We start from the raw sequence: 22,258 nt of genomic DNA, 5'->3' as shown, positions 1-22,258 counted from the left end.
TATTAAAAGGGGGGAAATGATTAGCAAGCTTGAAGAAATATTACCAAGTCATAAAAAATAAAGAACTGTGGGAAACCTCAGATAAATTATATCCCCAAATAGGTCAAAATAGACAATATTACACAGTTTAAGTGTTGTTAACATTGTACTCAATGTTTTGAACATTTACTAGTAAGTCATGAAATTAGGTCTTATTCTAAAAGTTGTGAATAACTATCATTTTTGCATATATACTATTTCTCTTTGTTTAGTCAAATTCTTCCTGCAAGACCAGAATATTCCAGATAGGCATGTGCACGAGTGTGAATGATTGACTGTATGTGTGGTGGGCATGTCTTGCATCGCTGTGGATTCAAGTAAGGTCATGTGTTACACATGCCAAAATGTTCTGCCGTTTCTGAGTTTGATATTTGGTTTTCTTGTTAGTGTCAAAATCCTCTTACTCAGTAATCACAAAAAATAGTTTATTCTTCTGCACAGTAACACACATTGCAAAGCTAAAATGTGGAATTTATTGTTATCACCCTAGTTTGAATAAGGTTCAAAGACATTTTATTGTCTCAGTCATTATGTGTGGATAGTGGACATGATAACCAAAAGGGTTGGCCTTTAATATCCACATGTCTACCCTGACATATATAGAGAATTGCTAAAGCATGCATACTCCTTGAACATTTCTGCATTTCTGCATTTTTTACAAGCCACCATGTATTTTATTGGGATTTTATATGACTGAACAAAACAATGTAGTCCATAATTACAAAGTGGAAAAGGAAAAGGTTTCCAGTGAAAAGGGTTGATGGTTTTCTAAATGTTTTACAAATAAAAATCTGTAAAGTTTGACATGCATTTGTATCCAATTCTTTTTAAAGAGATGCCCCTAAATAAACCCCAGTGTAACCTATTGCCTTTAGAAGCCACCTAATCAGTAAATAAAATCAACCTGTGGGTATTTATTATTATTGCAGCTTTTCTGTGAAGGCCTCAGAAAGCATCACGGACAGCAGGGAACACAGCAGACAAGGTTTTGGAGAAGTTTAAAGCAGGATCAGGTCATACAACAAGATACGAGCCCTTGGACAAAGCACTGCCCAATCAATCAGTTATTCAAAAAAGGAAATAGTACAGCACAACCGCAAAACTACCAACACATGGTCATCTAGCTAAACTGCCAGGCTATGTAAAGACAGCATTAATAAAAGAAGTAGCCAAAAAGGTAACAACAAACAAACAGCAGAGATCCACTGCTCAGAGGGAGAATGTGTTGACAGGAAAACTCTCAGTCTTGCGCTTCATAAATCTGACCTTTATAAAAGAGTGGCCAGCCCACTTCAGGTTTTGTCACAAGACATGTAGGGGACACAACTAATGTGAAAGAAGGTGCTGAAGTCAAATGAAATCATAATTGAACCTTTGGCCTGTAAGCACGTATGCAGGAAAACTAACACTGCACATCACCCTGAACATACCATCCCCAGAGCAAAACAAAGTGGTGGCAGCATCATGCTGTGGACATGCTTTTCTTCAGCAGTGACTGGCTTTCAGCTGATGGGAACACGGTAGGAGCTAAATCCAGGGCAGCCCTGGAAGAACACCTTCTGCAGACTTGATTCTGGGGCAGAGGTTCACCTTTACATAGGACAACAATCCAAACATAAATTCAGAGCTAAGGTTTTGGTCTGTCACATAAAGTCCCCATACAATACATTGCAGTTTGTGGTTGTAATGTGACAAAATGTAAAAACGTTTTGGAGACATGAATTGCTTTTTCAAGGCACTATATGCAAAGAATATTTAATTCGGTCCCAAACAGCTGATTCTCTTGTCTCCTGCTCTATGGTCCTCCAAAAGAAAGTTCATTTATTCATAAGGGATCAGAGCACCCACAGAGAGTCAAGTTTCCACTCCTACAACCCAACACCAGAAAGCTGATACAATGCTCACAATACTCCAGTTTCATAGTAACAAGGCAGTTGCTTTACGGCTGATGCATTCCTTCACACACATAAGCAGTCTTCACAGTGCTTGTGGGCGTGTTAGGGAATAGCTATACAGTGTTAAAAGTATATTAAAAGTGGCTGAATTCAGGCTATGTGAATGAAACAGGAGCCCCAGAAGCAGAATGTACCTTTTGCATTTTGGGTTGTATTTATGTGACACCAGCTGTCTCTTCAAACCTCTTTGTCTTTCACACCCGGTCAACCACGTGCAAGCCTCTCAAATCAAATAAAAAAATCCCCAAGGACTGTCTTTTCAGAAGGGGGGAGTGCCAGCCTCCTTCTGACTGGGATGGCTACCGGCTGAGTGTAATAAAATCCTTTGTTGTGCTCCCCAGCTACAAGCAGCCAATTCAGCTGTGGCAGAAAATGCCTCATCAATCATATTGATCATGTATTGATTGTAACACCAAAAAAGCTCAGGGAGATGGCAAGAAAAATATAAATGAGCACCGAAATCTTCCTGGAACAGAAGAGTGCTTCTGTCTATCATGGAGTAGTGCAATAAAGATAAGGACTAAAATATTATGAGTTCCTGTTTTATCCAGGATAAACAGGTGCACAGCTGCTTGGATACAGCATACAGCATCCTAACAACTATAGATTTAAAAAGACAGGTAGGACGTGTGCAGCTTGGTGAAGCAGGAAAAGCGCACAACTATGAATCAAGATGAAAATGCATAGAAATAACTTGAAGCTTTAGTTTACTTACGTCTTTTACTTCAGTTTCAGCGTTTGAAACTCTGTTGTCAGCTTCTTCACAAAACCTAATCCCTTTCAGCAGTGGTGGATGTAAAAGCAGTCCTTTGGAAAGAGAAAATCCATTGTATTACATTTTATTTCAAATCAGTTACTGTCCCAGTGGTTTTGTTTTAAGGCAGAGATTGTCCCAACAACTTCCCTGCCCTGCATGAGTGAGCACCACCACTCCATCAAGCATGGTGCCTTTTCAAACAACCACTACTGGTGAGGGACAAGTGAGTCTGGCAAAGCCTGAAATGGATTTAGGATTGGAGCTTGCTGTCCTTTGAGTGAGCAATAAACACAAGGTAAATAAAACGAAATCATTTAGTTTTTCTGTTTGAATTTAGAGAAAAGGAAAAAATAAAATACAACTTTTTAAATACCTATAAAGTATTACATTTAAAAGATTTATTTACCAATGTGATTAGACTTTATTTTGTGTCTTGTAACTGAAAAAAATGCTAAACTCCAACTATTTCCCAACAAATTTATATTTTTTGACAAAAACATTTCACACAGATTAATGCGTAGCTTTTTCAAGAATATATATGAGGATCTTTAAATAACTCATTAATATAGGTTCATCACAAGAAATTAAAATATTATCAAAAACATAACTTTTTCCAGTAATTTAATTTTTAAAGTGAAAACCACATTTTATATGAACACATTCAACACAAAGTAATTTCTTTTATTGGTTGAATTTGAATATTACAATATAACAAATAATCATTTTTAACACAGAAATGTTACTTTAAATCAGTTAGAAGACAGCTGATTTGACACATTCCCAGCATTTAGTCACTGTCTGCTGGGAAAGTGTCAAATCACAAAATGTTATTATTGTTAACAAGGCTGGTTGTTCCCAGATCACTACATCCATGCAAATTATGTACAATGTAAAGCTAGAAGAAATAAAAAGTGCAGCAGAAAGAAGTGCTCAAACAGGGAAAACTACAACACGAAAAAGATTGGGAACTGAAGCCCATTCAAGAGTTTGGGTGAGATTCAAAAGGCATTAACTGCAGCTGGACCTGGTGCTTCAAGGCCCACCACACACGGGCTTATCCAGAATATGGGTCACAACTGATGCATTCTTTGTGTGAAATCACTCTTGAACCAGATATAATGTCAGAAGTTGCCTACTTGACCAAAAGGGGAATGTTCTGTTGCTCAAAAGTCCAAAGTCACTTCTCAATTAAAGATAATTTTGCATTTCATTTGGAAATCATGGCCCCTAAGTCTGGTGGAAGAGTGGAGAGTCCAAGAATCCAAGTTGCATGAGGTCAAGTGTGACGTTTTTACAACCAGTGATGATTTGAAGAGCCATTTCATTTGTCAGTGTTAGTGTTAGTCCACTCACTGTATTTTATCAAGTCCAATGTCTGTACAGCTGTCTACTCGCTTTATGCTTCCCTCTGCTGACAAACTTTATGGTGATGCTGATTTCATTTAGCAGGAGGACTTGAAACCTGCCCACATCGCCAAATATACCAATACCTGGCTTAAGCCTTTAATTAAAATTGTTTTAGGGCAGAGAGGTTTGGCATGCAGTTTTTGTTTCAGCTATTAACCTGTTATTACACAGTCAAAAACAGACAGTAATATTTAATGCTTGCCAGATATTTAAAGTCGAACTCTTAGAAAAAGGGGTAGGAACCTTTTCATTTATAAACTCTGCAGCCATTAAATCAAAATAAATCCAAACAGACTTATATTTAATTCTGATCAAGAGCCAGTTAATTGCCATAGTATCCCTGTACTTGATTGGAAAGAAAACAGTACCAGTGAGGTATTGTGAAGAGACCTGGGCTTCCTTAACACTTCAGAAGCGCTACAGGCTGATCACCTCCATGTGGCACAGCATTAATGCAGTAATTGAGTGTATATACATTACAGTCTGTGAACACATTTTTCTGTAGGTTAACATTTCTGAATTAAAAATCCCTTTTTATTTGTCTTGTTACACTATAAGTTTCTAAGAAACATGAATTATGGGTTTTCAATTAGCCATAATGCATAGTCATCTAAATTAATGGAAATACAGAAAACACTTGAAAATATCACTGTAGTGAAACCGCATAATGTATGAGTTTCCCTTTTCAATTGAATGACTAAAATAACTTTTTTATGTTATTCCAAAATATAGAGATGAACCATTGTATTATGAACCAGATGTATTATGTACATACAAACAGTGCACTAAATAAACTTATCAGTTCAATGAACAGTCCACGCTGTGTGTGAAGTCTGGTATTAAAAGCTTTCCTCTTCCTTCTCCATCTGAGCCGTGGTTTATCTCCTACTCCTCCTTCGCTGACAGTTCAAAGTCTACACCCGCATCAGCCCCCGAATGCACCTTACAATTTAAACCTACCCACCAATCACAGGACTCTATGGCAGTAACAGTCCCCAGTGACATTTGCACAACAAAAGAGACGACAAGCTGATTCATCAACACCCCCCCCCCCCGTCTCTCTTTCTTCCCCATCCCACTCTCCTTACCCCCTCTACTTCGCTCCCTTTCCCTTGCCCTGTGACTCCTCCTCTTTTGCCTTTGTGTTCAGATCCAAAATCCCCTTCCATGGCTGTGACCCTCCTGCAGTAATCTCCTTGTGTCCCTTTGGATGGACTGCTACAGTGCTAAGTCTCACTACACCGAGACCCCTGCACCCACAGGGCACATTGTGGTTTGGACTCATTTGCAGACCTCCTCCTTTTCTGAGTTTTTTATTAATCGGACAAAGAAGCAAATGGTGTATAATTCTGGCAGAAAGCTTGTATGTTAAACAATAACATAAGCATGAGCAATTGGAATGAAATAATTAGCTAAAATCACAGTTTCTTACTATTTTTTATTAACTTCTAATTATAAAACATAGTGTTATCATTACAAAGGTATGCTATTTGCCTTTTGTCCACTTTCAAGGCCTTGGTCAAACTACACATAAAAGGAACAGCTTTTTAAGTACCCCCTTACATGCTACATATAAGCCTCCCATGGGGGTTTGAGATGAACCAATCTAGAGTTCAGCCCTTAGTGCGCCTTGTGTTTCACGTTTAGTGCTTCCATAGCAACAGTGGACAAGTGGAACCCCCCCCCTCACTATTTTGAACACCATTAACTGGTCCCACCCTAGCGGGAAGTCCCAGTCAAACACACACACAGTAGCTAATAACAAATGGGCCTTGAAGACTGGAAGATTATAATGTTGATTCAAACGGGCACTTTTAACAGCATGTTTTATGATGTCAAACATTGACACAGTAATTAAATTGCATAAACCTTTTAAACATTTGCAAGAGAAGTTTTGTGTGCTGTATTAATGCTATATAAAGAAAAGAAGAAGAAAGTTTGACACTCTGGTGCCTTTCAGATGTCTAAGTTTAAGTTGTGGACGAACCCTATCAATAAAATTTATTTATCTCCTTAAACAATGGTGGCTTTCGAAACTGCCAGCAACAAACTGTTAGACTTGGATTAATGAGTCACTCAGTTCGAGTCCTTTGAAAGATCCTCCCTATCAGTCTGAGTAAAAGATTGTCTTTGAGAGATTTGGAAGCTCTCTCCCACAAGCTCTCCTTCTTCCACAGACCCCGACCCTTTTTCTCAGCTTTCACCTCTGCCCTGTGCAGCCGTTTGTGCAGGCGCCAGTAGAGGGGAGAGCCCGGCAAGACCCCTCTGATGGGTGCGCTGCGAGCCAGGCCGCGCCTAAGAAGCTCCTCATTCATGCAGTAGTTCCATATTGACCCCTGCTGGAGAGATAGAAGAAGGTTAGAAGATTACAAAACAAAAAGCATGAAAGAAAGGCTACTATAATTAGTGTTGTGCCAGTTCACCCTTAACAAGGACTATTTCTAAATTCAGTTCAGCCAACTTAAAATGAAATAGTTCACCAGCTATACATTCTGAAATAAGTTCCCAACCCCAACATAAACTAGTTTTTGTTCCTTTATCATATTTGTCCGGAATGATGTTTAAAAAGACGTTTGTACATTTGAGTCCAAATTGTTCATACTCCTGGCAGATTAAGGGTTTAAAGTAATTTTTTTATTTGATCAACTTGCTTCTTCTGACTGGAAGTAGTATTAACGTTTTGAAGTGGGGCATGGCCAGAGCCCTGACTCAAATCCAAAAGAGAATCTGTGTCATATATTCTTGACATACGATTGTCAGATAAAATGCAAAGAGCTAAATTATTTTCCTCAAAACTGATTCTCTTTTACAGTGCTTTATCTTTTAAAAGATCCCTGTCTCATCCCTTTGAGAAACAGTCTACATGGTGGCAAGATAAACTTCAAGCCTTTTTTATCACAGTTCTAGTTGTTTTAAACATTTTAATCGCTGTTGTTATGTGAACCATTCATGCCAAACCCACCTGGAGTGTTTGATGCTAAAAAGCTCATCCTTAGTCTCATATGATCAAAGTACATGGTTCCAGTGTCCACCCAACTCCACACATTCATGATAATAGACATAAAACACTTTTTCAGGTTTGCTTCCCTCAACAACCAGTTGGCATGTTGACAGTGCCTAATAGGTGTTATGGATTCTTGGCAGCTGTTCTCTAACAGCTGTGGTAATATTTTTACCTCTCTCAGCTTCCTCCTCATTGTGCTTGGTACAAGATAAACTTGGTTCCTCTTCCAGCCTTGTTTGTTTTAAACTGTTTAAATTTTGGCTTTGATTATAGATGAGGTGTAAGTTAAAGTAATGAGCTCTTCTCTTTTTTAGACTTACAACCCCAGTTTCAATAAGGTTTTGACATTGTGTAAAATATAACTAAAACAGATGCAAATCCTGTTCAACCTATTTGCAACTGAATACACTACATAGACAGGGTATTTAATGTTCAAATGTTTTAACTTTATTACTGTTTTTGCAAATATTCATTTATTTTAAAGTTGATGCTTGCAACACATTCCAAAAAAGCTGGACAAATTGTTATCAAATTAACGGTTGGCTTCGTATTTGATTTTTACTATGAGATTATGCTACAGCAAGAAAGGATTACTTTGTTTCAGAGCTTTTTACACAGCTCTAAATGTGAAGTGCACCGCTCTTGATTTTGACAAATAACACAAGTGTCAAAGACATCTTTTACCTGCTAATCATTTTAGCAGGTAAAAGACATCTTTTACCTGCTAAAATGATTAGATACCTCACCCTGCTCTGAGACACCAAGCAGTGCAGTGTGTTGTCCTCTCGGCTGATGAGTTTTAGCCAAACTGTTTGAGGAGGAACCAGGTTCTTCTGAAGCCACATCTTTCCTGCCGGTGTCAGCTCCACTCCTGCCAGATGCACAAGCAGTGGGGATGTAGACACATCTGAACAGGGGACAGAAATAGTATCCATGATCCATGTTACAGTAAATCCCTGGTTATTGCTGAGGGGTTGTCTTTTATGCTCAGTTGCATGATCCAAAACATTTGCATACACTTTAGTTTTACATTTGAGACTGTGCAAACTTCACAGTCTTAAACTCTATTTTCAGCACATACGTATTTGGGGCCTAATGAATCCTAATGTTTAGAAAAATGGACTTTCTTGCAAAAGTGCCAGCACTGAAAAATGTTTAATGAAGGTGGATAAAAAAACTGTGATAAATGTAGTTCTCTTCCAGCTGTTCAGTGTCTTTTCGGAATACAATTCTAGTTTAGTAAGAAACAAATTCTCAATTTTTTGGAGAGACTGAAAACCCTTTCGTTAGCAATCTAATAAATAAAGATTTAGAAACAAATAACCAAGATTAACGATTTTCTTGAACTGAACATCCAATCTTTCCTATAATCAGTATTTTTAATGGCGAAGCTAATGAAATCCTCAGTAAGAATACTAAAATGGTACTTTATGAAATGCACCTATTGCAATAGAACAACTGCACAATATTATAAAGAGATTAAAATCAGTCAATGCCCTTTTCTGGATGGTTTTAATGTTTCCAGTGGCTTGCAGACTTATATACACCTTTGAAGCAGGCATTAAAAATACTTTTCAATGAGCCTACATCTCTTAATAAATTTTTTATTGGTCTGATGTAATATTCTAACTTATTTAATAACTGTATAAATCTGTCCTTAATGGAAAATTGGCAAGAAGAAACCTAATGTTGAAATAAAGCCATGAGATGTAACATGCAATGTAGGAGATCAGGCTAAAGCTAAACACATCCTTCCCACTCTGAAACATGGTGGTGGCAGCATTATGCTGTGGGGATGCTATTCCTTAGAAGAGAGAAATAAGCTGGTTAGAGTAAATGGGAAGACAGAAGGAACTAAAAGCAGAAGGAAAGCCTGTTAGAAGCAGCAAAAGACTTGAGAGTGGTGGGGAGGTTCGTCCCATCTAGCAGGACAACAACTTGCAACTGTAACTGTAGCAAAAGGTGGCTCAACAAGTATTACCTCAGTGGAGCTGATTACAAATGCATGACATACTTTTCATAATTTTATTTGCCAAAATCCCCCCCAAAAAATCTATTATTTTCAATTCACAATGATACATTACTTTGTGTTCAGCACGTGAACGATGAACTTTGAAGTTCAAGGTTCATTAATATTCTAAGAAGGCTCTGTATATTCAGCAAAGTAAATTCTGGCTGAGAAAGTAAATGAAAACATAAGTACTTTTCCCCTAGGTAGCCAGTGTAAATCTAACAAGCTTCAAATACGATAGTAAGATAAAAGGTGCACATTCTGTAAACTTTAACACTGGCAAACTGATGAGCAAGGTAGCTTTATGGATTGACGTTTTATTTTAGAGCTGTGATTCAGGAGCCACTTTGCAAATCAAACATCCTCTTTAAGACTAATTACAACACCGTTTTGGTTGTTTACAACGCTCTCAACCATCATAGCCCATCTCATTTATAAGGGATTCTTTTTATTCTAGGAGCCCTCCTCCTGAGCCTCTAGGTCTTCTGGTAGCAGGTTTTAATAATGCCAAAAGTAAGAACTAAAACATAAAAGATCTGATCCAATTTTGTTAATGTACTTATTTGTGTTTTTCCTCTTATTTCCTTATTTTTATTTAGGTATTATATTATCATTTTTATTCCTTTTTAAAGGTTTTAACTAATATTTGTATTAGTTTTAGATATATTTAGGATATCATTTTATTCTTTGTTTGTATGATTGCCTTTGATTTGTTTATTTTAAAACATAATTGTACTTCAAATATTTCGGTGTTTCCTTCCAGATGAAGGGTGAAAAAATGTTTCTTTCACAGAAATCCTGCTTGTGTTTGTATTATAATCAGCACACTCAAATGTGTTCTAGTGCTTATTACTCTCTTATTAACTGTTTTATTGGTTTGTTTTTGGGCTGGGAGATCTGTCGCCAGTTCTTAAGACATACAAGAGCAAATGTACAGGGGTTGGACAATGAAACTGAAACACCTGTCATTTTAGTGTGGAAGGTTTCATGGCTAAATTGGACCAGCCTGTTAGCCAGTCTTCATTGATTGCACATTGCACCAGTAAGAGTAGAGTGTGAAGGTTCAATTAGCAGGGTAAGAGCACAGTTTTGCTCAAAATATTGAAATGCACACAACATTATGGGTGACATACCAGAGTTCAAAAGAGGACAAATTGTTGGTGCACGTCTTGCTGGCGCATCTGTGACCAAGACAGCAAGTCTTTGTGATGCATCAAGAGCCACGGTATCCAGGATAATGTCAGCATACCACCAAGAAGGACGAACCACATCCAACAGGATTAACTGTGGACGCAAGAGGAAGCTGTCTGAAAGGGATGTTCGGGTGCTAACCCAGATTGTATTCAAAAAACATAAAACCACGGCTGCCCAAATCACGGCAGAATTAAATGTGCACCTCAACTCTCCTTGGCTGCTATAGCCAAACCTTTGGTCACTCATGCCAATGCCAAACGTCGGTTTCAATGGTGCAAGGAGCGCAAATCTTGGGCCACGGACAATGTGAAACATGTATTGTTCTCTGATGAGTCCACCTTTACTGTTTTCCCCACATCCGGGAGAGTTACGGTGTGGAGAAGCCCCAAAGAAGCGTACCGCCCACACTGTTGCATGCCCAGAGTGAAGCATAGGGGTGGATCAGTGATGGTTTGGGCTGCAATATCATGGCATTTCCTTGGCCCAATACTTGTGCTAGATGGGCGCATCACTGCCAAGGACTACCAAACCATTCTTGAGGGCCATGTGCATCCAATGGTTCAAACATTGTATCCTGAAGGTGGTGCCGTGTATCAGGAGGACGATGCACCAATACACACAGCAAGACTGGTGAAAGTGAAGTTGAACATCTCCCATGGCCTGTACAGTCACCATATCTAAATATTATTGAGCCACTTTGGGGTGTTTTGGAGGAGCGAGTCAGGAAACGTTTCCTCCACCAGTATCACGTAGTGACCTGGCCACTATCCTGCAAGAAGAATGGCTTAAAATCCCTCTGACCACTGTGCAGGACTTGTATATGTCATTCCCAAGACGAATTGACGCTGTATTGGCCGCAAAAGGAGGCCCTACACCATACTAATAAATTAATGTGGTCTAAAACCAGGTGTTTCAGTTTCATTGTCCAACCCCTGTATGTCCTATGTAAAACAGCAGATTACCCCAACATTACCGCGGTGCCTCGACAGTAAAGGAGAGATGCCTGGGAGATAAATCGGGACGTGCTCCACTTCAATTCCTCTTTCTGTGATGGAATGAACTTTTCCTCGAAGGCTGACGTTCCTCTCAATGAAACGAAGAGGGATCTCAGATGCACCTTGAAATTTTGTGACCTGGAGAGATGGAACGAGACTGAGCGGCAATATTTAAGGAATCCCTAAATTACAATATACAGCGAGGCAAAAGTGGTCAAACTCATTGAACGTTTTCACATTTTGTCAGAATACGAGTCTTGCCAGATTCTCAATTAGATCTAGCTCTGGACTTTGACTGGGCCAATTTAACACATAAGTATAATTTAATGTAAGCCATTGCCTTGTTGCTCTGGTTTTGTGTTTAGGTTCATTGTCCTGATGAAAGGTGAACCTAGGCCCAAGTGAACCAACGCATTACAACAGTATAATGCTGCCACCACCATGTTTCATGGTAGGGCCTGTATGTTCTGGGTGACAGTCTGTTTTTTACTCCATCGCGTTTTGTGTGTCAGCCACAAAGTCTAATTTTGACCTCATCTGACCAGAGTACCTTCTTCCACATGTTTGAGGTTCACCTACAAGCCTTATAGCAAACTCTAAACAGGACAAGGTTTTTTAAGTACATGACTAATAGTTTATTTTCCGTCAACAGATTCTCCAACCTGAGCTATAGATCTCAGCAGCTCCTCCAGAGTTACCATGGGCATCTCGGCCTCTTCTCTAATTAATAATCTCCTTGCCTGGCTGGTTAATTTAGGTGGAGAGCCATATCTTGGTAGGTTTGCAGTTTTGCTATCCTTCTTTCCATTTTTAGACAATAGATTGAACAGAGCTCTTTGAGATGTTTTATAACCTAATCCCGCTTAGACTTCTGCACAACTTTTTCCCTGACCTGTCTGCTGTGTCCCTTGGTCTTCATTATGCCATTTGTTCACTAATGTTCTCTATCAAACCTCTGAGGCCTTCATATATCAGCTGGATTTTTACAAAAATGAACAAATCAGGTCAATTTTGAAAGCAACTGGTTGCACTACAGGTCCTTCTCAAAATATTAGCATATTGTGATAAAGTTCATTATTTTCCATAATGTAATGATGAAAATTTAACATTCATATATTTTAGATTCATTGCACACTAACTGAAATATTTCAGGTCTTTTATTGTCTTAATACGGATGATTTTGGCATACAGCTCATGAAAACCCAAAATTCCTATCTCACAAAATTAGCATATCATTAAAAGGGTCTCTAAACGAGCTATGAACCTAATCATCTGAATCAACGAGTTAACTCTAAACACCTGCAAAAGATTCCTGAGGCCTTTAAAACTCCCAGCCTGGTTCATCACTCAAAACCCCAATCATGGGTAAGACTGCCAACCTGACTGCTGTCCAGAAGGCCACTATTGACACCCTCAAGCAAGAGGGTAAGACACAGAAAGAAATTTCAGAACGAATAGGCTGTTCCCAGAGTGCTGTATCAAGGCACCTCAGTGGGAAGTCTGTGGGAAGAAAAAGTGTGGCAGAAAACGCTGCACAACGAGAAGAGGTGACCGGACCCTGAGGAAGATTGTGGAGAAGGGCCGATTCCAGACCTTGGGGGACCTGCGGAAGCAGTGGACTGAGTCTGGAGTAGAAACATCCAGAGCCACCGTGCACAGGGGTGTGCAGGAAATGGGCTACAGGTGCCGCATTCCCCAGGTCAAGCCACTTTTTAACCAGAAACAGCGGCAGAAGCGCCTGACCTGGGCTACAGAGAAGCAGCACTGGACTGTTGCTCAGTGGTCCAAAGTACTTTTTTCGGATGAAAGCAAATTCTGCATGTCATTTGGAAATCAAGGTGCCAGAGTCTGGAGGAAGACTGGGGAGAAGGAAATGCCAAAATGCCAGAAGTCCAGTGTCAAGTACCCACAGTCAGTGATGGTCTGGGTTGCCGTGTCAGCTGCTGGTGTTGGTCCACTGTGTTTTATCAAGGGCAGGGTCAATGCAGCTAGCTATCAGGAGATTTTGGAGCACTTCCTGCTTCCATCTGCTGAAAAGCTTTATGGAGATGAAGATTTCATTTTTCAGTACGACCTGGCACCTGCTCACAGTGTCAAAACCACTGGTAAATGGTTTACTGACCATGGTATCACTGTGCTCAATTGGCCTGCCAACTCTCCTGACCTGAACCACATAGAGAATCTGTGGGATATTGTGAAGAGAACGTTGAGAGACTCAAGACCCAACACTCTGGATGAGCTAAAGGCCGCTATCGAAGCATCCTGGGCCTCCATAAGACCTCAGCAGCGCCACAGGCTGATTGCCTCAATGCCACGCCTCATTGAAGCAGTCATTTCTGCCAAAGGATTTCCGACCAAGTATTGAGTGCATAACTGTACATGATTATTTGAAGGTTGACGTTTTTTGTAGTAAAAACACTTTTCTTTTATTGGTCGAATGAAATATGCTAATTTTGTGAGATAGGAATTTTGGGTTTTCATGAGCTGTATGCCAAAATCATCCGTATTAAGACAATAAAAGACCTGAAATATTTCAGTTAGTGTGCAATGAATCTAAAATATATGAATGTTAAATTTTTATCATTACATTATGGAAAATAATGAACTTTATCACAATATTCTAATATTTTGAGAAGGACCTGTACATTTTATTTAAGGATATCAGCATAAAGGAGTTGGATGGTAAAGTATTTTTAAACAAGATTTCAAAGCCTTTCCTTGCACTTCACTAAAATGAATCTTTGTGTTGGCCAACTAATACAACCCCCCATAAAACACATAAGAGTGTGGCTGTAATGTGCCAAAATGTGAAAAGATTCAACAGGGGTCAATATTTTTGCCAGGCATTTTTCCACACCAAAAGTGATATTTTATCCAAATTGTGTCTTAGTGTATAATTCAGGTCACATTTGACAGCAGTTCAGGCCTACTGCTTACCACTCTGATGCTCCTTGCGATTACAACCACACCAGCAACAGCCAGACCGGTGCTAATGTTCTGTGTGAGACAGGAGAGAGAGGTCTGAGGGGTGTGCAGAGGTGATAAGAGGGGAGAAATCTCACACCCTGCACAGCCTGTAGTTTGACAATGACAGTGGTAGCGAAACAGCAGTAAAAGAAGCCGCTGACAGCTGATGATAATGGGGCATGTGCGCATTGTGCTGAATCACTGACACCACATTATAGAGAAGAAGTGCTAAGAGCTGATTGGACGTGTTTTATTCACAGGAAAACCACGGATTTCTCGTTTCACAACAGCACCACATCCACACTTCTCCATGCCGCTGCCTCCTACAAACCGAAAGCAAAGCGTCCTACCCGCACAAGCGTCAGATTATCGTCCACTAACTGAGATATTACTGACACGACGTTGCGAGACTTCTGGTTTTCTTGGTCTCTTTGTTGTCTGTTCCTCCCACTCTCCTCGGTTTCTGTTTCTCTGGAAGACTCCGGCATGTTGTTGACATTTTCTCGATGGATCTGAGGGCCCGCCTTTATGGGAGGGCCGTTTAAAAGGAGGGCTGGGTTCGAGTCTCCACCTTGTGGTGTAATGTGGACATGACAGGCGCACCTCCTCATCGCATTTTGTTTACATAAAATTTAAAAAAATAAACCCACTCAGGATTTTTTTTCCAAAGCGTTTAAAATCATCATTAGGTATTAAAACATTTGTTTGTTTGTTTTTTCAAATAGATTTTCACATGTCTACTAAATGCACTGACTTTGGAATCTGTATGCAGCGAACAGATCAATAATACTATAGAACATTACGTTCAAAAGTGGACACACCCGTGTGAAATTGACGTTTCATTTATAAACCCTTTTCACATATAATTAGACATATACTGTACAATTTGAGTTAAAAAATAGGGGTGGGGTTTAAAAAAAAGCTGCAATAACCTAATTGCATTAATATGCACACTCTTAAACGAATGCTTTGTGTTTTTAAGTTCACACCTGCCATCAATTATAGTGAATCTGACTCAACCATAAAAAGGTTTACTGGCATTTGTTCATCTGCATCCTTCAGTTATAAAGCCATGGTTTGCAGAGAGGTTACCTAAGAGTCCAAATGGCTCTGATTGGACAATTCCAAAACTTCAATATTATTTCAAGTCATAAGAAATATGTTGGTAATATTAGAGGTTTGCTTTAAGCCTAAATCCACCAGGAGTATAAATCATTATAATTACATACTTGAACATACCATGGCATAGTGAGGGCAGTGACCATTAGCTGGAGAAAATATGGGACAACCGAGGCATTATAAAAACTTGACATTTTTCCAAAGCTGATGAAAATGGAAGACTTAAAATTGTGTGAGGGGCTGCCAAGAGGACAACAGCAACAATAAAAGAGTTGCAGGTATTTCCAATAAGTACTTCCGGAAGTAACAGCAAGTATGTGTATCAATCAAGGAGTGGGTTGATCAGAGATACAATTCTTGTCTTTTAAAGTAAAACATCTAGGTCTCTGTGGGAGAACGTGTTATGGTCAGAAGGAACCAAACTTGAAATTTTAAGCCAGAGTTGTTATTTTAGACTACTTAGCCAAGGGGTCAACAACCTTTACAACCCAACTGGACAGCTTTGCCCCGAGTTCTACTAAATAAAACTTTTCTAGAGCTGCAAAACCTACAAAACTCTTTGAAAATAGAACCTATTGAAAGAAATAATTTTATTTCTGTATTTCAATTTTAAAAAAATATTAAATCTTTCCAAAAAAGGAATTAATACAGTTTCTTAAATTACATTTTAATGGGAAATAAAATAGGAAAAACACGTATTTTGCCTCTCGCCCATAGATTGCTGGAGATAGGCACCAGCTCCCCTGTGACCCACTATGGAATAAGCAGTAGAAAATGACTGACTGACAAGAAAAAGTAAACCAACCAAATGTCACTATAATAATAACTTTATTGTTGTCCCTGTAGGGAAATTTGCAGCCTGGTGGAAAACATAAAAAACATAACACAGACACAGTAACTCTAAAACATTACAAATAACAATCCAATTAAAAATTACGCAACCAGTCACTTTTTCAATTTGTCTGAATATTGTCCTGAGTTAGGTTCATTTTGCTATGGAAATTCAATGCAGCTACACATAAAAGCACACAAACAGCCAAAAGTAGCATTTTTATTACCTTTTATTTTAAAATACAGCTTGGTTCTTTTATTTCCTTTGGCCAAAACTATTAATAGCCGTTGTGGAGGGCCTTTACAGCCATATTTGGCTCTAGAGCCACAGGTTACAGTCCTGTCTTAGCTTATTTTCTCAACATGCTCGTCTCTTCCCTGACTCATTCAGCTCTTTGTGCTTAACTTTTCAAACCCGCTCTATTTCCCCCGTTAAACAGTGTATTTTAATAATTGACTTTTTTTACAAAGACAACAAACATATTTTTCATGACACTAAACACAAATCGATGAGTATCGTCAAAATGTCTCAGTACAAATAATGTACATAAAGACAAAACAACCGCACTAGTCCCTGCCCCAAGGAGTTTGTCACTATCATCATTCTCATTTCACTTAGATATTAACTCCACTAACCTGTCAGCAGGTAGGCTAGTGGAGTTAATATGTCATCTTTATATTTATCCCTAAAATTAAATGACACTAACATGCATAAATAAACTAATCTGCAAAAATATTATTATTGTTACAAAAAACTGTAAGTTACAGGCTAATAATTACACTATATATACATTTAAGTTCAAAATCATTCATACCCCTAGCACATATAGATTTCTAAATTATTGTCCATCAGCCAAGAAGTTTCATTTTTTTTTTATGCAGAAACATTTAGCACTGTTGAAATATTTTCAAAACCAAATTTGCTCATGGCTTTGGTCAAAATTCTAGCCAAAATATAAGCAGTGATGCATGATGTCCACTTTAATGGACAATGATCAGTTGGACATTCCCCAGATGATGATTTGGCTTGACTTTAAACATGGGATTTGGTCAAATGTTGCCGTGCTGCAATTTGGCTTCACATTTTAAATGTATTGCATACCACTAAGATAGTCTGCACAGTTTGACCCAGATTACTTAATAGACAGTATTACTCTCAGTAAGATATTATAGTTCTGATATGCATGTTTGTTAAAAGTCATGATCTGTAAAAATAGCTACATTACTTTAAAGGTGTAGAATACACTGAATGTCTGCAAGGAACAAATACTGAGGCTTCAAAGTTGTACATGAACACAATGATTCTTTCATAATTGTCTGATCAGTTGAACACCAAAAGGAAAGCCTACAGACAGAAATACTGTTATCATTGCAGATGTAAAATGTTAGTCCATGTGTAACTATTTTGTTTGTGTAGGCCCACACCTGGTATCAAGGTTTAACAAGGAAAAAATTAAACTGTGCTGTACTTTGACTGAAGTTTATGATTCTGTGAGAATCCCTTGCTAGTCCATGTCTGTCTTTGTATAAGATTTTGCATAGTCTAGCTCCTTTCCACTGAAAAACATTAGAGGACAAAACCAAATTTCATCAACTAAAACTATAACTTTTGAGAACTGTAGAAACACATTCGGGACAAAGGGCCTTTTAGCTTGGAATTTTGCAAACGTTTTTACAGTTTGCTCAGTACAAAACAAAACAATTTAATGCATCGTGTTTTTGTTAGTTCGTTAATGTTCATTAATGTAGTTATCAAAAGGTGAGCCATTAATGCTTTTTAGTCTTAGTCAATCATATTAGTTTGCAACTATATAGTTTAATAATTAATAAGTTTGGGGAAAATAATAAAGTATTTTATCTTATCTTATCTTATCTTATCTTATCTTATCTTATCTTGTTTTATTTTATTTTATTTTATCTTATCTTATCTTAGTTACATTGAAACAACATCAGCTGCTTTATTTTTGTAACAAGTTTTTCTTAAACATTTTGACTACATTTTACCTAAAATATGTTGATTCAGTTAGCCGTTATTGTCATTCGTCAAATGTGGTGCCTAACAGAGAACAGCAAAGCTCGTACTCGTACTCCTCGTACTCGTCGTCTTCCGCTTTATCCGGGACCGGGTCGCGGGGGCAGCAGACTCAACAGAGACGCCCAGACGTCCCTCTCTCCAGACACCTCCTCCAGTTCCTCCAGGGGGAGCCCAAGGCGTTCCCAGGCCAGCCGAGAGACATAGTCCCTCCAGCGTGTCCTGGGCCGTCCCCTGGGCCTCCTCACGGTGGGACGTGCCTGGAACACCTCCCAAGGAAGGCGTCCAGGAGGCATCCGGTATAGATGCCCGAGCCACCTCAACTGGCTCCTCTCGATGTGGAAGAGCAGCGGCTCTACTCCGAGCCCCTCCCGGATGGCCGAGCTCCTCACCCTATCTCTAAGGGAGTGCCCGGCCACCCTATGGAGGAAGCTCATTTCAGCTGCTTGTATCCGGGATCTTGTTCTTTCGGTCATGACCCAAAGTTCATGGCCATAAGTGAGGGTAGGAACGTACACCGACCAGTAAATTGAGAGCTTTGCTTTTCGGCTCAGCTCTCTCTTCACCACAACGGACCGGCACAGCGCCCCCATTACTGTGGCAGCCGCACCGATCCGTCTGTCGATCTCCCGCTCCATTCTTCCCTCACTCGTGAACAAGACCCCGAGATACTTAAACTCCTCCACTTGAGGCAGGAACTCCCCTCCAACCTGAAGAGGACAAGCCACCCTTTTCCGGTCGAGTATCATGGCCTCGGACTTGGAGGAGCTGATCCTCATCAAAGCCGCTTCACACTCGGCTGCGAACCGCCCCAGCGCATGCTGTAGGTCTTGGCTAGAGGGGGCCAGCAGGACCACGTCATCCGCAAAAAGAAGAGACGAAATCCACTGGTCCCCAAACCCGACCCCCTCCGGCCCTTGGCTGCGTCTAGAAATCCTGTCCATAAAAGTTATGAACAGGACCGGTGACAAAGGGCAGCCCTGCCGGAGTCCAACATGCACCGGGAACAGGTCCGACTTAGTGCCGGCAATGCGGACCAAACTCCTGCTCCACTCGTACAGGGACCGGATGGCCCCTAATAAAGGGCCCCCGATTCCATACTCCTGGAGCACCCCCCACAGGGCATCACAAGGGACACAGTCGAAGGCCTTCTCCAGGTCCACAAAACACATGTGAACCGGTTGGGCAAACTCCCATGAACCCTCGAGCACCCTGTAGAGGGTATAGAGCTGGTCCAGTGTTCCACGGCCGGGACGAAAACCACACTGCTCCTCCTGAAGCCGAGGTTCGACTATTAGTCGGACTCTCCTCTCCAATACCCTGGCGTAGGCCTTACCAGGGAGGCTGAGGAGTGTGATCCCCCTGTAGTTGGAACACACCCTTCGTTCCCCGTTTTTATGAAGGGGGACCACCACCCCAGTCTGCCAGTCCAGAGGCACTGTCCCCGACCGCCACGCAATGTTGAAGAGACGTGTCAACCATGACAGCCCTACAACATCCAGAGACTTGAGGTACTCAGGGCGGATCTCATCCACCCCCGAAGCCCTGCCACCGCAGAGCTTTTTAACCACCTCGGTGACTTCAGCCTGGGTGATGAAAGAGTCCGACCCCGAGTCCCCAGCCTCTGTTTCCACCACGGAATGTGTGATGGCAGGATTGAGGAGATCCTCGAAGTACTCCTTCCACCGCCCGATAATGTCCTCAGTCGAGGTCAGCAGTCCCCCGCCCCCACTATAAACAGTGTTGGCGAAGCACTGCTTTCCCCTCCCGAGGCGACGAACGGTTTGCCAGAATCGCTTCGAGGCCAACCGGTAGTCCTTCTCCATGGCCTCACCGCACTCCTCCCAGGCCCGTGTTTTTGCCTCTGCCACAGCCCGGGCCGCAGCACGCTTGGCCTCACGGTACCCGTCAGACGCCTCAGGAGTCCCACAAGCCAACCACAGCCGATAGGACTCCTTCTTCAGCTTAACAGCATCCCTTACTGCCGGTGTCCACCACCGGGTTCTGGGATTGCCGCCGCGACAGGCACCGCAGACCTTACGGCCACAGCTACGGGCAGCAGCATCGACAATAGATGCGGAGAACATGGTCCACTCGGACTCTATGTCTCCAACATCCCCCGGGATCTGGTCGAAGCTCTCCCGGAGGTGGGAGTTGAATACATCACTGGCCGAGGGCTCCGCCAGACGTTCCCAGCAGACCCTCACTATGCGCTTGGGCCTGCCAAGTCTGACTGGCTTTCTCCTCCTCCAGCAGATCCAACTCACCACCAGGTGATGATCAGTGGACAGCTCAGCCCCTCTCTTCACCCGAGTGTCCAAAACATGCGGCCGAAGATCTGATGATACGACAACAAAGTTGATCATCGACCTCCTGCCTAGGGTGTCCTGGTGCCAAGTCCACTGATGGACACCCTTATGTTTGAACATGGTATTCGTTATGGACAATCCATGACTGGCACAGAAGTCCAATAACAAAACACCACTCGGATTCAGATCGGGGAGGCCATTCCTCCCGATCACGCCTCTCCAGTTATCACTGTCGTTCCCCACGTGGGCGTTGAAGACCCCCAGCAGAATAATGGAGTCCCCGGGAGGGGCACTATCCAGCACCCCCGACAGAGACGCCAAGAAGGCCGGGTACTCCGCACTGCCACTCGGCCCGTAGGGTGAAATGATAGTCAGAGACCTCTCCCCAACCCGAAGGCGCAGGGATACGACCCTCTCATCCACTGGGGTAAACCCCAACACGAGACGGCTGAGCTGGGGGGCAACAAGCAAACCCACACCAGCCTGCCGCCTCTCCCCGTGGGCCACTCCAGAGTAGAACAGAGTCCAACCCCTCTCAAGGAGATGGGTTCCAGAGCCCACGCTGTGTGTGGAGGCAAGCCCGACTATTTCTAGTCGATATCTCTCAACCTCCCGCACAAGCTCAGGCTCCTTCCCCCCCAGCGAGGTGACATTCCACGTCCCTAGAGCCAGCCTAAGCATCCGGGGATCGGGCCGCTGAGGTCTCCACCTTCGTCCGCCACCCAATCCTCTTTGCACCGGTCCCTCACGGTTCCCCCTGCAGGTGGTGGGCCCACTGGGGGATGGCCGCGCGTCTCTCGTTCGGGCTTGGCCCGGCCGGGTCCCGCGAGGAGCAACCCGGCCACCAGGCGCTCTCCGACGAGTCCCGACCCCAGGCCTGGCTCCAGGGTGGAACCCCGGCTCCGCCGTACCGGGCGACGTCACGTGCCTCGATATTTTTTTCTTCATGAGGGATTCTTGAACCACTCTTTGTCTGACCCATCACCTAGAGCCTGTTTGCCATGGGAGACCCTACCAGGGGCATTTAGGCCCCAGACAACATAGCCTCTAGGATCCTAGAGAGAACAGCAAAGCTGATATATTTATATGGGCTGTATTTTAAATGTTTATATCAGTTCAGTGAAATTTCTTTATTAGAATTAGAATGTTTGAAATGATATATTCACATGATTTTCCATATTCATATTGACAAATAAAATTGCTTCTTCTACTCGTTTTATTTCGTATAAACATACGCAGTGAATAATAATAACCATTGCACATGTTTACATTTATTCATAAACAAGACTTTGCTGTGTGAATAATGGAAAATGCATTTTATATCGTACAAAAATGAAAAAAAAAAAAAAAAAAGTTTAAACTGGGGTTCTGTCAGTAAATCAAATAATAAGCAATGAGCCAGGAAGTATTTAAAGGTGGGGAAAAATACAGCTTGCAATGAACATAACTTATAAGGCAACACACAGTTATAGCTGTACTTGCCTTTTGGAAATAGCAATAAAAATTGTTTCAAAATGATTTTAAAAGACAAGAAAAGGGGGCTTTTAGTCCAGAGAATTTACACTTGTGCAAAAAATGCCACTATTAACATAAAAAAATATTTTACAAGATGATAACAACAACCATAACACGACATGT

General features: G+C 41.3%; 2 protein-coding genes across 5 annotated transcripts in view; both read right to left on the bottom strand.

Moving 5' to 3' along the window:
* Positions 1–2,906, bottom strand: part of plch1 (phospholipase C, eta 1) — an 87,796-nt gene extending 84,890 nt beyond the window's left edge. For 2 of the 4 annotated variants that reach the window (XM_047391781.1, XM_047391782.1), the window contains exon 1: positions 2,710–2,906. The gene's annotated coding sequence lies outside the window, so the exon portion shown is untranslated. The remainder of the gene's footprint in view (positions 1–2,709) is intronic. The other 2 variants (XM_047391778.1, XM_047391776.1) reach the window with 2 other exon arrangements.
* A 505-nt stretch (positions 2,907–3,411) lies between these two features.
* On the bottom strand, positions 3,412–14,847 carry c18h3orf33 (c18h3orf33 homolog (H. sapiens)). The gene is made up of 5 exons (XM_047390603.1): positions 14,680–14,847; positions 14,300–14,359; positions 11,341–11,500; positions 7,909–8,069; positions 3,412–6,494 (listed from the first exon to the last, which is right to left on the bottom strand). Exons 1-5 carry the CDS (start codon positions 14,815–14,817, stop codon positions 6,231–6,233), a joined length of 783 nt encoding a protein of 260 aa, XP_047246559.1. The 5' UTR covers positions 14,818–14,847; the 3' UTR covers positions 3,412–6,230.
* Between the last annotated feature and the right edge of the window lie 7,411 nt (positions 14,848–22,258).

Source organism: Girardinichthys multiradiatus, chromosome 18 (genome assembly GCF_021462225.1).
Source record: "Girardinichthys multiradiatus isolate DD_20200921_A chromosome 18, DD_fGirMul_XY1, whole genome shotgun sequence".
Classification (NCBI taxonomy): domain Eukaryota; kingdom Metazoa; phylum Chordata; class Actinopteri; order Cyprinodontiformes; family Goodeidae; genus Girardinichthys; species Girardinichthys multiradiatus.
The sequence above is the reverse complement of the archived record's forward strand: the minus strand, read 5'-3'. Positions and strand labels throughout refer to the sequence as shown.

Excerpts from the sequence above, each read along its gene's own strand:
- c18h3orf33 (XM_047390603.1), bottom strand. The coding sequence starts at position 14,817 with ATGCCGGAGTCTTCCAGAGAAACAGAAACCGAGGAGAGTGGGAGGAAC. Across the intron at positions 8,070-11,340 it reads TTTACTGTCGAGGCACCGCG|ATGTGTCTACATCCCCACTG; the intron begins GTAATGTTGGGG and ends TCCCCTGTTCAG. Across the intron at positions 6,495-7,908 it reads GCTTGGTGTCTCAGAGCAGG|GGGTCAATATGGAACTACTG; the intron begins GTGAGGTATCTA and ends TCTCTCCAGCAG.